We start from the raw sequence: 17,852 nt of genomic DNA on the forward strand, positions 1-17,852 counted from the left end.
ACCGAGGAGAAGCCCCACCCAACCAAGACTTGCCCGCCACGGGCCCGGTGGGTGGAGGTCACAGCCCTGCTTCTTACCCCTGCCCTCCTCCCCGTCACCCTTAGCGTCTCCCCCCTCCTGCTCCCACCCCGGGCTCCGAGGCCAGGAAACCCAAGAGGAAATGACTGAGCCCGTCTGGGTCCCCGCCCGGCCGCCCGCCCGCCCCGCCAGCGCTCTCCTGGCCACACCCTCCGACTGGACGCAGCTGCAGCCGCTGCCCTCTCTCCACGAGGCTGCCGGCTCAGGACCCCTAGCTCGGACGTAAGTGTCTCCTTCGACTCTCCTCCACCCTCGCCTGGGGCCCAGGTGGGTAAAGACAGGCCTTAACGAATCCTCTCTGCCCCCATTCATGCTCACTTCTCTGGCCTGCTCCGCTTTACAGCTATGGTGAGCTGCCCTGCTCCTCTCCCTCCTGCCTCAGTCTCCCCAGCTCTCCTCTACTCCTCTCGGACCAGTCCTTCTCAGATCTGCCCAGCATCCTGCTCTATTGTCCCCGCAGTGAGGTCCTGACACAACTCACTTTTTCCTCTGATAGCAGAAGCACATTACTCACTCTTCCTCTTTCCCTTCTTTGCTGACTCCTCCGCTGGGGACAGCCCCAGAGGGAGGGAAGAGGCCCCAAGGATCTATTCCTGTGCCCAGCAGGGTCAGTCTGGGTGGGGTAAGTGCTTCTTTGCCTCAGGAGTGCGCGTGTACAGTGGCAGCTGCTGGAAGCCCAATTTGGTCTGATGAGTCTTGTTTTCTTTGGGGACTTACGGAGGGAAGAAGAGGGTGATAGAGGGGGACCCTCACTTCTGAGACTCTCCTGTCAGCCCTGGTAGGGGTCCTTGAAGCCAGAGGGAGCTGCTCAGGCCAGGGAAGAGGGCCACAGGATCCCGGGGGACTACCCTGGGCTTGCCTTACTGACATCATGGCTGATCCCAGCTCCTGCTATCCTCATAGATGTCGCCCTCTGGTCGCCTGTGTCTCCTCACCATCATTGGCCTAATTCTTCCTACCAGAGGTAAGGCCCAGCCCTGTCTCTACCCTGTTCCGGAAGCCCCAACCTTACCTCCTGTGCACTGCTGAGTGGGCAGCTAGTGAGTTAGGATGCCCTGTCCTCTCTCCTCACCCCTTTATTGAGCCAGCACCAGGAATTGGGGGGTGCTAACAAAGGGGCCAAGATTACACTCTTTTTGGACACCTCAGACCTTGGGTGGCTGCTTCCAACAAGTCTGGCCGCTTCCAACAAGTCTGGCCAGAGCCTGTCCTGCTGAGCAGTGTCCATTTCACCTCCAAGAACTGTGTTTGATTTGGAGGGGAGATCCGTGTCAGTTTTCTACTCAGCATCGAGGAGCCCTGGGCTCCCAGCAGAGCAGTACCCTGGATACCCTTGTGATGTACAGCGAGGCAAAGGGGGGGAGTCAGGCAGAGCTAGTCCAAGAGCTGGAGATGCCTCTCCTTTGCCTGGGAAGTGCTTCCTGAAGGCAGTAGTTAAGGTCACACAGGCAGGTGCTTTCTACATGGCCGTGTGTGGGAACAGGCCTTGGCTTCAGCCTTACTGTACTATACATATTGCCCTGCCTGCTTGATGATGAGGAGACAGGCTCAGCAAAGGGAAGTGCCTATGCCAGAGGCTTGTGAGTGGAGGAGCTCAGATGCAGTCATCCTTCATCCTACCTGTCCCCAGAACCCAGAGCATACCCTCCCCTGACTGTGCCGGTTCTCCTGGATAGAACTGGTTTTCATGTATTCCTTCAGGGGGGTAAGTGAGTATGATGAGTGCGAGTATGGTGCGTGCGAGGCAGTGGCTGGGTTGGGGTGAACAAGGGGCAGGGTGGGAATATGAGAGGTCAGAGGGGACCGGACCAGATGGAGAGGGAACTTATGGGCAAGGGTGAGGACTTGGGCTTTTATCAGGTGAAAGGTGCGGGCAGGGGAGGTTCTGAGCCAGTGGGGCCATGATCTGCATCAGGTGTTCCCAGGCTCCCCTCTCTGCTGTGTTTGGGAAGCAGACTGTGTGGACGGAGCAGGAGACCAAGGAGGAGGTGGCTATGATGCTCAGGAGAGAGAGGACAGGAGGAGGTGGCTATGATGCTCAGGAGAGAGAGGACGGAGGTTGTGCCCTGGCAGGGCAGTTGCTGTATCCAGCACTGACTCAATGTTAGCAGTGGGGGAGACTCTTCCCCCTCCATCTCATTTCACACTCTCTACAGCCCTCACAGGTAGATTCAATTATTCTCACTTTGCAGTTGAGGTAACTGAGGCTCAGAGTGGGATCTTTACTTGTTCCAGCTGACGCAGCAAGGAAGTTACTGGAGGGAACATATTTTGAGATTTGAGATCAGGGCCATGGCTGCCTCCAGTGCCTGGGCTAAATTGTCTCTCCCATCTCATGAGGTTGGGTTAGTGAGAGAGACTGAGAGAAGCAGGAAGGGAAAGAGATGAGAAGCATCAACTCGTAGCTGCAGCACTTTAGTTGTTCATTGATTGCTTCTCATATGTGTCTTGACTGGGAGTCTCCAGCCAAGCCAGTGACCCCTTGCTCAAGCCAGTGACCTTGGGCTCAAGCCAGCGACCTTTGGGCTCAAGCCAGTGACCCTGCGCTGAGGCTGGTGAGCTTGTGCTCATACTGGCGACCTTGGGGTTTCAAACCTGGGTTCTAAGTGTCCCAGGTCAATGCTCTGTCCACTGTGCCATCGCCTGCTCAGACATTTCTTAAAACATACTTCATGATGATGGATTGATGCCACCAGAGCTGATCAATCAAATAGCTGTCTGCTGGAGGACCTCCTGAGTTACCCCACAGAGTTTCAGAAGGGAGGGCAGAGTGGGGGTGTTGGAAAGAGGCAGACCAGAGGCTTCTCCCCGGCTTCTCATCCTTGATTTCTCAGGACAGGTATCGGAGAAGGCCACATCCATTTCTCCAACAGACTTAATCACTGTGAACAGTCATGCCCTGATTCAAACCCCAGGAAAGAGCAACAGGTCTGGTAAGATCTTGTCATCGCAAATAACAATAACAACAAAAACCTCAAGCAGAACCCAACAGGAAAACTTGAATTTGTGTAACTGAAAAGTGCAGGCATAGACTTTCAGGCATGGCTTGATCTAGGTTCTCAAACGATGGTATCAGGAACCTGTCTTCATCTCTTGGTTCTGTTTTCTCTGTGTTGGCTTTATTCTCAGGCAGATTCTTCTTTTATACAGCCAAGATCAGGGGTCCCCAAACTACGGCCCGTGGGCCGCATGCGGCCCCCTGAGGCCATTTATTTGGCCCCTGCCGCACTTCTGGAAGGGTCACCTCTTTCATTAGTGGTCATCCACATCCTGTGCTCCTGGAGTCCTGTATGTGGCGGCATCGCTCACGTACAGTACTACTTCCAGTGACGCGGGACGCATGCGTCACGGCTCCGGAAGCGCGTCATATCACTTGTTACGGCTAGCAGTGACAAATATGGAACCGGACATTGACCATCTTATTAGCCAAAAGCAGGCCCATAGTTCCCATTGAAATACTGGTCAGTTTGTTGATTTAAATTTACTTGGTCTTTATTTTAAATTTTGTATTTGTTCCAGTTTTGTTTTTTTACTTTAAAATAAGATATGTGCAGTGTCCATAGGGATTTGTTCATAGTTTTTTTTATAGTCCGGCCCTCCAACGGTCTGAGGGACAGTGAACTGGCCCCCTGTGTAAAAAGTTTGGGGACCCCTGGCCAAGATGGTGTCTAGATACCTGCGGCTTTCATCCTATCTGCTAAGATTCTGGAGGAAAGAGAATTTCTCCTTCCCTAATCCAGCAAACGTCCCAGAACAGGTGTCGTTGACCAAGCTCAGGGCACACACCTACTGTGAGCTTATCATTGTGGCCATAGGCCCAGAGAGCTGATTAGCCCGACCTGGCTTTCATGTTCAGCCTCCAGCAGGGCTGGTGCCAGCCCCCCTGAGACAAGTAGACTGAGAGTTGGGAAAGGATGGTTCTCCAAAGGAACTTCCGGTGCTCTTCTCAGAGGCAGGTGGATGCTGAGAAGGGCAATGGGCATCTGTGGGAGGGCCGGGCCCGAGGCAGGGGAGATGCTGGCATGGCATTGCTTAAATGAGGAAACGTTCGGGTTAAGTCATTTCCATTATATCAAAATTGGGTTGCCATGGCAATTCCCCGTACTTTCATTCATGGGCCTTTTCTATATCTTCTCTTTCTTCCCTCCTTGTTCCTGGACTTCAGACACAGTTCACCCAGAACTCCAGTCCACGCCTGAGACTTCAACGCTGAAGGCAGGTGGTGAGTGGGGCAGCAGACCGGGGCGGGGGCGGGGACAGACATTGTGTTCTCCCTCCTCTGACACTTTGGGTCTTTGTTTACCCATGTTAGCCCCGCAGCTCTGAATCCCCTGGTTTATTTCATTTGTGGTGGCCGGCCAACTCTACTCACTTCTTATTTATTTATTTATTTTTAATTTATTGTGTTTACATAGATTCAAGTGTCCCACCAAATATATCTCCCTCCACCCCCGTGTTCTCCTTGACACCCCCTTTGCCCCCTCCCCTGACCTGTGGTGGTGCAGTGGATAAAGTGTTGACCTGGAACTCGAAGGTCACCGGTTCGAAACCCTGGGCTTGCCTGGTCAAGGCACATATGGGAGTTGATGCTTCCAGCTCCTCCCCTTTTCTCTCTTCTCTCTCTCTCTCTCTCTCTCTTTCTCTCTTTCTCTCTCTCTCTCTCTCTCTCTCTCTCTCTCCCTCTCCCCTTTCTGAAATGAATAATAAAAAAAATGTCTACTCACTTCTTTAAAAAAATATTTTGGAATCATGAAAAATAACATGCATGTAAAAAAAAGTATGAAAACCATAAATGTGCAACTTAGCAAACTATGCTTAATTGAACCCTGTTCACCACCATCAGGTCAAGGAATAGAACTTTGCAGACACTCCAGAAACTCCCCAGGTGCCAACCTCATTCACGTCTTCTTTGAATCTCTTTATCTATTTCCTTTTTTTGAATTTGCAAATTATTTTTGAACTTTTTCTTAAGAGTCTAACATAATTCAAAAAGGGTTCCTCAACTTTTTCCATTCATGTTTAATAATACAGTAGTATATAAACACATCCTCCTTGGAAGTAATAAAGATGTAATAGGTGAGAATAAACCCCTTGCCCTGGCCGGTTGGCTCAGTGGTAGAGTGTCGGCCTGGCGTGCAGGAGTCCCGGGTTCGATTCCCGGCCAGGGCACACAGGAGAAGCGCCCATTTGCTTCTCCACCCCATCCCCTCTCCTTCCTCTCTGTCTCTCTCTTCCCCTCCCGCAGCCGAGGCTCCACTGGAGCAAAGTTTGCCCGGGCACTGAGGATGGCTCTGTGGGCTCTGCCTCAGGCGCTAGAATGGCTCTGGTTGCGGCAGAGCGACGCCCAGATGGGCAGAGCATCGCCCCCTGGTGGGCATGCCGGGTGGATCCCAGTCGGGCACCTGCGGGAGTCTGTCTGACTGCCTCCCCATTTCCAGCTTCGGAAAAATACCCCCCCAAAAAAATCCCTTGTTCATTCCCCATCCTTACTCCCCCCATGTCGAGGAGGCCCCCATTGTTTGCACTGAGTTGGGGGTAGTTCCCCAGTGAGGCTGTATCCCGTGTGTGTGACCTGGAGAATATGCTGACTGGGAGGTGTATTTGTGTGAACTTAAGGATATTATATGATTGTTGTTCTGCAACTGGCTCCCCGCCCCCTCCCCGTGAAGTAATGTTTGGAAGCGCTCCCACACTCCCATATAGACACTGACCTTGTTCTTTTTCACTGCTGTGTTCTCCACAGGGTACCTGTGCACAGTTATGAAGCTATGCATATCTTGATGAGCACCTTGGTCGCTTCCAGTTTTATCTGCTACACACAGTGCCACAATGAGCAACCTTGTCCCTTCCTCCTTGATCAAACACTTACAGCACTTATGTGTTGGTTTGGTTCTAAATATTTTACCCTTGTTCACTCATTCAATCCTCACACAAACTATATGAGGTAGAAATGATCATTATTACCACCTTACAGATAGGGGCATGTAAGCTCAGTCCCTTGTCCACAGTGTCACAGCACTTCAGTGACATGGCTCGGATCAGGGTCCAGGAACCTGGCTCTAAAGTCCTGCTTTTGCCCACAATAGTATGGGGCTAAGGACATGAAAACTAAAATTTGTTTTCAAAGGTCACTTGGAAATGTCTGCACCAATTTGCCCTGCAAGTCCCCCTTCTCACCCCCACAGGGCCACTTGGTCTGTGAATGTCTGGTCTGTGCTAGCGGATTGGGGGAGAGGGACACTAGCTGTTCCGTGGATCCGCAGGTCGCCGATTCACTCGTCTCTTACCCTCCCCTCTTTGCTCTTCTGACCTTAGAAGAAGCAACATCCACGCAGACAGAGAACCACATGCAGCAAATGGCGGGAGAAGATGTGCTTGTAACCGCAGATCCGGAAGATTACGAGACCATGATAGAAGGTAGAGCCAAGCACTAGAACAGCAACGTACAAGTTTTGTTTAATTCTCTATCTAGGTCATCATCTCCCCCAGGACGATTCTCCAAGCAAGCGTTTGAAGAATTGTTAATACATCTTCCAAAAGAGTTTTTTTGGTTTGTGGCCAGAGGTGCTTTGTGAAACTCTGAGATAAAGCTAAACATGTTTCTTTCCCGCTAGATTTCTCAACATCTTAAAAAAGCTTACTTGCAGCAAGTGTCCCCAAGAGGGGCATCTGTTTGCAGCACTTTCCAAGCCTGATAGACTCAAGACCTTCTTGTTCAGGTGCCTTCGCAGGGCTGGTGCTGGGAACTGTGGCTGTGGGTGTTTCCCTGTCTATGTCTTCTCGTTAGAGCAGGAGCGTTTCAATTGCAAAATACAGAAAACCCAACTTAAAAGGGGGGGGGGGCTTATTGACCGTATATCTTCTGTAAAGTCTAGAGGTACCAATTTCAGGCATGGCTGGATCAAGGAGCTCAAGTCATCATGACCCACTTGCTTTTCTCTGCTGTCTTCATTGTCAAGTGGCTTTTCCCCTCTGGTGGCAAAGATGGTCCCACGTTTTCAGTATAGGTCACAAACTCAGCAGCTAGAGCACATTTCTTTTTGTCTGCCCCAAGGTCTAGAATTGACTTTCCTTTACCCAGCTGGAGTCACCTGCTGGTGCCTGGCCAATGGGAACCTGGGAAATGGACTGCTCTGATTAGTCAGGTCTTAGTCTTGTGCCCTCACCGTGGGGCTGGAGAACACTTCAGCCCTGTCTGAACTCCATAGACCAAGAGTCAGGGAAGAAGTGGTTTCCCTTAAGACCAGTGAGTAGTTAATATTACCCGAGATGTGGGGAAGGGGCCTGAGCCCAGATGAAGGTAGCTTCTGATGCCAGGGTGATGCTCCATATTTGAGGAGCAGCCCCTACTGGGAAGTGCTCGGCACTGTGTGAGAAGACCATCTCTAAGGCCGTGCCATTCCCCCGTGACAATTGTTATAATTGTTACAGTTTTCCAGTGGTGGCAATAAATACCTCATTCTAACATAATCTGTCTATTAAAAATTTTACGACAGATGGAAATACAGGGTCTTGGGGAAGGGAACTTCTGCAGGTGAGCAGGGGTGTAGCAACTCTGCCCACACTTTCCATTTGGGAAAACATCACGTCTCCAGTTCACTTGCTCCGGGTCCTTGCTGACCCGAGTTACAGTGTGCTGTTTCAGACTTGTGGTTTTGTGTGAGAGAAATTCATCGGGGCTGACGGGTCACGGAGTCAAGTGGCAGAAGGTGCTGCTGAGCCTCAGAGTCGCCCAGAGCCTGAGCACAAAGCCCACAGCACCCCTCTCCCTCTGTCTTTGTTTCTTTAATGCTGGAGCTTGTCTTCACCTTGTGAGGAAATGGCTCTTGTCGTCTGCCCGATCAGAGCTTCCCAAGGTTCACTTAGCTTACACTCGGAATCCCTGCTTGGAATTTGCAAGGTCCCTGGGAAAGGCGAGAACGGGGTGACATGCTCCCCCTTGTGGCCTGGGTTACAATAGGAGAACGAGAGGGAAGCTGGAGTAGTGTACCTGCCCTCCACCCCAACCGACCCAAGAAAGGGAAAGCTGTCCCCCCAAAATGGAGGAGTGAAAAAAAAATAGAGGAGTGAGTGCCAAGTAGGTGATAACAGCCAAACTGCTGAGAGTTTGCTAAGTGCTGGACACTGCTACGCTGTCGTGTATTCTCTAATACTCACAACCACCCTGTGTGGTGGGAACTGAACCCCATTTTACAGGGAAGGAACTGAGGCCCAGACAGGTTATCTGCTGGGTCTAGACCACAGCCCTAAGTGGCAGAACAAGAATTTGAGCCCAGGCTCTTTAGTTCCAGGGGCCTGAACACCACACGCTACCCAGCTTGTCCTGTACGTTTTCCATAATCTCTGCTCCTGCCCCTGCTGTTGATCTTCCCTACCTCTGGGCCAGCCTTTCCCAAACCTGTCAGAATCCTTCAGTAATGGCTCATGTTTTGGAGGTGAGGCGCTGAGATTGGCCTGGAGAGCTCAGGATTCATGAGGCAGCTTTTCTGTCTGCTGACTTCACATTGGGACATCAGACAGCAGTAGCCACTTCACGGGGGACACTGTACAGTGCCAGAGGGGCAGGCCTTTGGTGTGTGTGGGAAGGTGTGATTTTTAAAGAGAAGAATTCTCTGGTATTTTTGGCTCAGAAGCAGAGGTGATATCAAAATGTTTTCTGCCAAGTGCCCCCAGTCTCTGTAACTGGCCCAGGGTCCTGGAGGCTCTGGGCCTGGCTCTGCAGATGTTATCCTTTACTTCCTGGCTAATGGGGCAGTCCACAAGGTCCTAGGAGAGGGATCCGCAGGTTGGAGCAACTGGTTTTAACCAGGGGGTGTGGGTTTATTTCAGTATGTCCACATCTGTCATTCCTTACTGGCTTCAGGGGTTGGAATAAGGGACACCTGTTCCTGCCCACCAAATGTGTAGGTGTGGGGGAGGGGTTTCTCGCAAATACAGACATTCAGGGATACCCCTTGTTTCCCTCTACGGCTCACTCCTGCCCTCCACCATCTCTTGGCCACTCTCTCTGCTGATCTCACTAAAGGCACCACACTCTCCAAGTAGCCTCCAGACAAAGACTTGAGGACAGACCTTGCCCATAGGCCTGCTGGTCAGTAAGTCCCAGGTTGTAAACAGGCTATTTCCTATTCACTGTATTTCTAGCACCTGGAATACTGCCCAGCACAGAACAGTCCTCTGCAAACATATTTTGGGTGAATACATAACTTCAAGGCTGGCAGAGGGTGGGCACAGGGTAGACACACATTTATTCAGAAATAAATATCTGAATAGATTAATGAACTCATAAACGAATGCTGCATGCAGGCCATGCCAAAACTCAATGACTCAAAATGACAACTTTTGTTTCGTTCTTGAGAACTAAACTTGAGTCTGCAATTTGGAAGTTTAGTCTGGGCTCAGCTAGATGATTCTTCTGCTCTCATGTAAACTTAGGCATCTGAGATCATTTGGGGGGCCAGCAAGGAGCTCTGTTTTTAGAGGCACCATAATTCTACCCCTTGTGGTTCTTTCTTACACTTCCTGACCATCCAGCCCAACGATATGCCCGTGAGTCATATTCATTCATTCATTCAAAAATATTCATCGAGGCCGGCACTATTCTAGGTGCCAGGATACAGCAGTGAACAGGACAACAAAAATCTGGCCTGATGAATCAGACATTCTAGTGGGGAGAGAGGAACAGTAAATAATAACCATTTATATGTCACGTGGCTTTAAAGTTGCATAAAACAGCTGGGTGAGGGACAGGGGAGTAAACTGTAGGGCCAGGAAGGCCTCTCTGAGAAGGAGTTGAAGGGAAAACCATGGGCACATCTGGAGAAGGATTCTGGGCAGAGGGAGCAGCTGGTGCCAAGGCTCTGAGGCCAGAAGTGGTCGTGCAGCACTGGGCGGAGCTGGAGCAAATGATGTGGGGAAAGTGAGGAGGTGAAGTTCGAGAGGTGACGGGAGCCAGACTGAGTGCCATGTGAGGACTTTGGGTTTTGATCTAAGTGCACCAGTGCTGAGATCCAGGTGTTCCCTCTCACTGACCCTGTCATTCACTGATTCACTCAACAAAACCTTGGCTGAACTTCAACTTGCTCCTGTCTGTTCCCTGCAGATGAAGATTCAAATGAGGACAACCCCTTCTTTTATGGTAAGTTACCCGTGGGAGGGGTGGGGGGGAGAAGGGAGAAGGCCCTCTCCCTGTACTGCTCCGCTTTTCTCTCTGCAGATGAGTTCACTCTCCGGAAACAGGGGCTGTTGGTCGCAGCTGTGCTGTTCATCACAGGCATTGTCATCCTCACCAGTGAGAAGGGGTGTTGGATGGGAGGGGCACCAAGACTGGGAGGGAGGAGTCCTTGGAGTGCACTCTGACTCGGGGTGGGGAGGTAGGTTTGTGAAGTCCCCTAGGCAAGGTGATTTTAAATGATGCATACCCCTTAGTTTCATAGCCATACAACCCACCATAGAATTCAGTGATTTAAAGTGGCAACCATCTACTTAGCTCTCAATTCTGCAATTTGGAAAGGTAGGCTGGGCTCAGCTGGGTGGTTCTCCTGGTTGCAGCTGGACTTAGTCATGCATCTGAGGTCAGCTGCAGGTCAGCGGGGAGCTCTGTTTCTGGGGGCACTTTGGTTCTTCCCCTCACTGGCCTGGCTTGTTCATGTAATGGGGCAGGATAATGAGATGGTACGGCCTCTAGGACGAGTGGCAATGGGGAGCTGTGATTACACTGGCCCGAAGGGGTGAGGGAGGGTGATGGCTGTGCCAGGACCTGGTGAGAGATGGAACTGTCGTAGAGGTTTTTAGCCACTACATCACTGTAACCCAACCAGGAGGGAGCAGGGTGGAGGAGACCAGACGTATAAACCTCTTTCTCCTGTCCTCCTCTCCTACCTGTGCCTCCTGCCAACACTCACGTAGAGGGCAAGGGGCTGGGACTGTGACCGCTCAGGGCCCAACTTCACATGGGAAAGGGAGCAGAGAGAGACTGACAAGCAAAGAGACTAATTTTTAAAGCTTTTAAAAGGCTGCACATGAAGTAAAACATGAAGGCCCCCGGTTTGCAAGCCATCGGTTAAGCTTTCACTACCTCTCGTCTGACTTCGTCACCAGGAAAATAAGCACAGCCGCATCTTTTTAGTCCCTTCGTTTTTATTGGTTTTCTTTTAGAGAGAGAGAAACATCAATTTGTGGTCCCACTTATTTATGCATTCATTGGTTGATTCTTTTATTTTATTTATTTATTTTCATTTTTCCGAAGCTGGAAACAGGGAGGCAGTCAGACAGACTCCTGCATGCGCCCAACCGAGATCCACCTGGCATGCCCACCAGGGGGCGATGCTTTGCCCCTCTGGGGCATCCAGAGCCACTCTAGCGCCTGGGGCAGAGGCCAAGGAGCCATCCCCAGCACCCGGGCCATCTTTGCTCCAATGGAGCCTTGCTGCGGGAGGGGAAGAGAGAGACAGAGAGGAAGGAAAGGGGAAGGGGTGGAGAAGCAAATGGGCGCCTCTCCTGTGTGCCCTGGCCAGGAATCGAACCCGGGACTCCTGCACGCCAGGCTGACGCTCTACCGCTGAGCCAACCGGCCAGGGCCCATTGGTTGATTCTTGTATGTGCCCTGACCGTACAAGAACTTGCAACCTTGGCATATTGGGACAGTGCTCTGACCAGTGATTTTCAACCTTTGTTTCTCACGCACTCATTAACTAATTACTAAAGAAAAAGGGGCCCTGACCTCTTCTCCCTTAGTAACTAATTTATTTGTGCCATGAGATGAAAATGGTTGTATTTAGTCAGGGGCACTGACCTTAGTAATAAGTGTGTGTTTGTACCATGGAAAAAAAAAGGTTGAAAATCACTGCAGTCTAACCAACTGAGCTACCTCACCAGAGCACATCTTTTTAGTCTTAAGGTGGGACGCAGAACACTGATAGTAATAAAAAGAGATTACTAACACATGCCTGAACCTCATTGAATCAGGGGTCAAGCAACATGTATTTATTGATCCTGATTTTGTGTCTGGCTCTATTCTCTCCCCTGTTGGAAAAGTGAGGCTCAGAGTTGAGGGGTTTGCCCAAAGTCACACAGCATAAAAGAGTCAGGAAAGGACTGGACTCAGGTCTGTGTGAGGACAGAGCCTGAATGTTGGTTCTGGAGCCATCAGTTGTTCCAAAGACAAGTATTTATGGGCAGCTGCTCTGTGCCCAACCTGTGCTGTGATGCTGGTCCTGCCCTTGGGGAGCTTACATCTCGGAAGGGGATGACAGCAAACAGGTAAATGCACTAATGAGCAGGGTGGATACAGAGAAAGATAGTAAACATGAGGAAAATAAAGCCACACGCCATGACTGAGAGGGACAGGGAGAGGTTCTTCCTCCAATGACAAAGTTGAAACTGATTCTTGAGGATAAGAAAGATGATTAAAAGAACCAAACAGGTAGAGGGAGGAGCCCTAGATGCAGCAACGAGCTGAGCATGTGGCAATAATGAAAGTGGTTAGAAGAGGCCAGAGATGGAAAGGCAAGAGTGGTGGCCAGGAGTTCTTTATGTCTTCTGAAATCCACTGTCCCTCATTCACTGTGGTTCAGCCTCCGGCCTCTCTGCTGTTCCTTAAGCCCACCTGTCCCTACCCCAGGCCTTTTGCACTGACTGTTCACTCTGCATGGAATACAATACCTTTTCTCCAGATATTCAAATGGCCACTCCCTCATCTCCTTGAGGTCTTCTGCCTCCTTCCTGGCTTTTTTTTTTTTTTGTGGGTAGATACCCAGTAAAGGGATTGCTGAGTCATATGGTAGTTCTATTCTTCATTTTTTTCTTTTTTCTTTTTTTTTTTACAGAGGCAGAGAGAGAGTCAGAGAGAGGGACAGACAGACAGGAACAGAGAGAGATGAGAAGCATCAATCATTAGTTTTTCGCTGCAACACCTTAGTTGTTCATTGATTGCTTTCTCATATGTGTCTTGACCGTGGGTCTTCAGAGAACCGAGTAACCCCTTGCTTGAGCCAGTGACCTTGGGTCCAAGCTGGTGAGCCTGCGCTTAAGCTGGCAACCTCGGGGTCTCAAACCTGGGTCCTCGGCATCCCAGTCTGATGCTCCATCCACTGCACCACTGCCTGGTCAGGCTCCTGGCTTTTTCTTCATAGCACTCATCACCATCTGACTTACCACCATCCCTACACTTAACTTAGTTATTTATCTCATTGTTGGTCTCCCCCACTAAAAGCTCTACTAAAGCAGAGATTTTAGTCTTGTTCTTAGCTGTGTCCCCAGTGCCTAAATCAGTGCTGGCCACTTAGGTGCACAATACACATTTGTGGAATGAATAAATAACACAAGTTAGGAAGGTTTCCAAAGTGCTCCTCCGTGTGTGGGGGAAGAGCCTCCCTTGGGCCATGCACCTGCTCCTCTGTCTGCCTCACATCAATCACTTTCTCAGTTGCCTTGGTGCTTCCCCAGGAGCATGGCTGATGGGCCTTGTCCTCCAGTATCCAGAGCACATACAGACAGAAATGAATATTGTTCCAACTCATGATTGGATGATTCCCTTCACCCACAGGTGGCAAGTGTAGGCAGCTGCCCAGATTATGCCGGAATTCTAACAGGTGAGCCCATCAGAAGTGAGGGCTGATGTCCCGATGGGCACCTGAGACCGAGCCACCACCAGCTCACCATGCCCGCCTCCTCCCTCCCTTCGCAGAACTTACAGAGTAGTCACTGAAGCCCAGCCTGAGAGGGAAGACACGGATGGAGCCAGAGCTGGGGTTGACAGCCTGAGCCCCCCACCTTCCCAGTCCCGTCTGCCCTGAAGGCGGCCCCGCCCCCCAGGCACTGGCCCTCACATCGACCATTCTGTTAGAAAGAAAAGTAAAGCGCCATAATCCTTGTCTCGTGGTCTGTGATCATTCATGACTGGGGGGTTGGGGGGTGGAAGAAAGTAGCAGGGGCTGGGGACAGGCTTCCTGAGGACTACAGTGAGGGGTCACACACTCAAAAACCAAGGCAAGAAATAGTGAGTAAAGCCAGCTTGGGGTGAAATGGGAGGGATTGGGGAGGGGCTGCAGGGATTCGGATCCGTGCTGGATTCGTGTCACCTGGAGACCCTTGGCCTGCTCCATGCACAGAGCCTGGTGTCCAATGTCAGCTCACCCCTAACGTTGGGAGGTAACATTCATACCTGAGCAAGCTCATTGGAGGTCCTGGGCCCATGGTGACCCCCTTCACACTCTGGGTCCCTTCAGCGCGCGCGCGCACACACACACACACACACACACACACACGAGTGTGGACCTTACATGAGTGTGGACACCCAAGCTTCATTCTGTACATCCAAGCCTCATCCACACACCCAGCCTACTGATTGGGCTGCTTCTTGATTTAAGGGTGTGCCCACCAAGAAGACCACATAGGCACTGGAGAGGGCTCAGAGCAGTCTGGGCGGAGAATTCCTGGGTCCCAGGCTCGCAGAGCATGCTCAGGAAGAGCGCAGGCCCCAGGGGGCACTTCCTGGAGGCTCTTGGGTTCCATAGCCTGAGAGGAGGGGCTTAGCCAGGTTAGGCCAGAGCAGGTCCGCTGCAGCACAGGGCTCGGGGCAGAGGCCTCGACTCAGGTTTAAAGGTTATCAGGCCAAAGTAAAGAGACAAGGTCCTGTTCACAGGTGATTGCATAATGATATTTCACAAACTTCAAGTCATGGCTTATTCCTGGATGAGAAAATCAATTTAGTGGACTGTGAGTAGCATAAAAAATAAAAAAGAAAGAAAAAGAAGTAATCAAATACAAAAGAAAATATCAATGTATCAAGTAATATAACTGTCATCTCAATGTTTGCCACAATTTTAATTTACCTGTATTATTATTTACCTTTATTTTTGAAATCAACACCCATTTTAACTTAAAGTTATTTTAAAGGAAACTATCATGTATATAAAAACAGTACTGCTTCGTATAAATAGAACATACCCAGAAAGATAAAGTCAATGAAAACAAATAACATATGATATATGATCTGTAGTGTAAGTATATGATATAAAAATTCTGCATTATGTATTTACTTAAATTATGGGTAATATATGTATATTATATATGTGATATACATATTATATACATGTAGGGAGAATACTAGAAATATTTATTGATTGGCACCCATCACCTACTAATCAGAACAGATGCCTAACCAATCAGGAGGGAATATCATTCATACATGTATAATAGATATATTACATATATACACATACATATTGCTAATTCTCTTTTTAACTTACATACATTTATTTTAGAAGTTACACTTATATATGGGAAACCAGTACTGCTTGATATAAGTAGAAGATAGCCATAAAGATAAGCCCATTGAAAACAAGAGAAAAGATGAACTGCATTCTAGCTGGGAACTGAGCGGTGGGCTGAGGGCTCTGAGCCAGAGACCAGAGGCTGCTCTGTCGGAGGAGACCATCAGTTGTCTGCACAAAGACACTACAGAGCTTGGGAGGCCTAACACCACTCTCATTTCTGACACCAACTGCAAGGACTCACTTAACTCACTGAACGGACTCTCTTACTTTATTGAAAGGACTCAGTTAACTCATTGAAAGTTGTTATATTCATGGTTTTTATAGTTTATTATAGCGAAAGAAACCAGATTAGAATTAGCCAAGAAAAGAGACATGTGGGCAGAGACCAGGAAAGTTCCAAGCACAAAGCTTCCAGATGTCCTCTCCCAATGGAGCTGTGGACAGTGCTACCTTCTGACAACAATGTGGGACAACATGCATGAAGTGCTATGAACCGGGGACACTCCTGCAAGCCTCAGAGTTCAAAGCTTTTAGGGGAGCTCTGTTACAATGACATCACTCACAACCCACATGGTCACCTTAGTTTTCAGCCCCTTTGAGGCTCAGCTGGCACCTGTGGCCTAAAGACCTCACCATCAATCCCATAGTTAGAAATATTTGGGATGATCCAAGGCCTCCAGGTAAACAAAGACTTTTTTAGAGGCAGAACATTCTAGGGTCTTAGTTTACAGGAGCTGAGGGCAAAAGCCAGCCCTCTCCTAGGCTAAGGTTAATTTTTTACTACACAGAGCCTCCCTCCCTCATACCATGTGTTGGATTGAAAGATATTCAAAAAGTAATATACTGTATTCCCCATGTATAAGATACTCCCATGTATAAGATGCACCTTAATTTTGGGGCCCGAAATTTGAAAAAAAGTATTATATAAAGTTATTGAACTCAAGTTTTATTCAACATAAAATTCATACAACTCTTCATCACTGTCAAAACTCCCATCCATTAGCTTGTCCTCATGTGTGTCTGATGACAAATCACTGTCTTCATATGTTGCCTCATCCTCAGTTCCATCTATGGCATTTGAAATGCCACAACCATTGTCTAAGATACACTCAGTTTTTAGACCCCAAATTTTTTCAAAAAAAGGTGTATCTTAAACATGGAGAAATAGGTACTCTGTTATGATGGGATTCATTGTGAGTTAGTATCCTTGGGGTCTAACACCCTCTCAAGTGCCAGCACTGGGGCACGGCCTGGACTTGAGGGCTCACCAGCTCAGGAGAAGGCCTGACCCGCGGGGCAGGCTGCGGACAGAGCTGGGCTACTGCATGGCCGGGCGTGGCCCTCTGTGTCCTTCGCCCCTCATTTCATCTTTCATGGGATAGAGATGGAAAAGCTAACCCCATGTTCTGGATGTGGATTCAACTCTACAAATTAGAAGCCCTTCTGTGAGACTTAGAGGCCAAGAAGAACATCCTTCTGTCCTACTGGCCATTTTCTGCTGGCCGGTATGTTTGTGAGGTGATGAGTTTTTGGGTCATACCACTTCAGCGTCCAGTCACTAGCCTGTGGGCATTAAGATGCAGTTTTGCACATACACACCAAGGCTATCTAAATGGCCAATAAATACATGAAAAGATGCTCAATATCATTAGTCATCAGCAAAAAGCAAATGAAAACCAGAATGAGACGCCTCCGCACACAGAATGGCCAAAATGAAAAAGACTCACAATACCAGGTGTTAAAGAAAATATGGAGCAAGTGGAATTTTCATACATTGCTGTACATTGGTACAATCACTTTAGAAAACTATCAGTTTCTTTAAAAGATAAATAAATGTACCCTTAGCGTATGACCCAGCAATTCAATTCATAGATATCCATCCAAGAGAAAGGAAACCAGATGTCCACACAAACATTTGTACATCAATGTTCTTAGTTAACAGCAATAGTTGTAAAAAAGAAAAGAAGAAGAAAGCCTGGAAACAACCCTAAAAATCCATCAGCATGCATAGGTGAGTAGATGCCAACTGGGGCATATGCGTGTGATGGAATACTGCTCGGCAAGACAAGGGAGGAACTACTGGTGTGCACGACGCATGGGTACATCTCAAAAGCCTTATCTGAATTAATGGAGCCAGATATAAAAGAGCTCAGACTGTGTGATTTCACTTATCTGAAGTTCTGGAATAAACAAAACGAATCGATGGTGATAGAAGTCAGAAATACAGTTGCTGCTAGTATTATGTTGTCTCTACTTCTCTACTGTGGGGCTGGGGTTGACTGAGGGGGCATGAGGGAACTTTCTGTTCCCTGAAATGTTCTGTATCCTGACTGCGGTGCGGATTACAGGAATATGTGTAGTGCTCAGAACTGGCTGAAGATCTGTGTACTTTACTACATGTCAGTTATACCTCAGTACAGAACACAGCAACATTGAAAACAAAAACACAGTTATGCCCTGGTTGGTGAGGACTTTCTGGTCATGGATCAGAGAGAG

At 49.0% G+C, this 17,852-nt stretch overlaps 1 protein-coding gene across 4 annotated transcripts; it reads left to right on the plus strand.

Moving 5' to 3' along the window:
• Positions 1-75: 75 nt before the first annotated feature.
• FXYD5 (FXYD domain containing ion transport regulator 5) lies at positions 76-13,952 on the plus strand. Of its 4 annotated transcripts, none has more exons than XM_066243742.1 (9): positions 76-300; positions 982-1,042; positions 2,913-3,011; positions 4,244-4,297; positions 6,394-6,495; positions 10,181-10,216; positions 10,295-10,369; positions 13,625-13,670; positions 13,766-13,952. In XM_066243742.1, exons 2-9 carry the CDS (start codon positions 982-984, stop codon positions 13,872-13,874), a joined length of 582 nt encoding a protein of 193 aa, XP_066099839.1. In that variant the 5' UTR covers positions 76-300; the 3' UTR covers positions 13,875-13,952. The 4 variants fall into 4 exon arrangements, with proteins under 4 accessions (XP_066099839.1, XP_066099840.1, XP_066099838.1 ...); XM_066243741.1 differs by having other exon boundaries at positions 81-345; positions 4,244-4,300; XM_066243740.1 differs by having other exon boundaries at positions 83-300; positions 4,244-4,300.
• Positions 13,953-17,852: the final 3,900 nt, after the last annotated feature.

Source organism: Saccopteryx bilineata, chromosome 9 (genome assembly GCF_036850765.1).
Source record: "Saccopteryx bilineata isolate mSacBil1 chromosome 9, mSacBil1_pri_phased_curated, whole genome shotgun sequence".
Lineage (NCBI taxonomy): Eukaryota > Metazoa > Chordata > Mammalia > Chiroptera > Emballonuridae > Saccopteryx > Saccopteryx bilineata.

Bases quoted from the DNA above. Each gene is read 5' to 3' on its own strand.
- FXYD5 (XM_066243741.1), top strand. From the start codon at position 982: ATGTCGCCCTCTGGTCGCCTGTGTCTCCTCACCATCATTGGCCTAATT. The intron at 4,301-6,393 runs GTGAGTGGGGCA...TTCTGACCTTAG, and splicing joins TTCAACGCTGAAGGCAGGTG to AAGAAGCAACATCCACGCAG. The intron at 10,217-10,294 runs GTAAGTTACCCG...TTCTCTCTGCAG, and splicing joins GGACAACCCCTTCTTTTATG to ATGAGTTCACTCTCCGGAAA.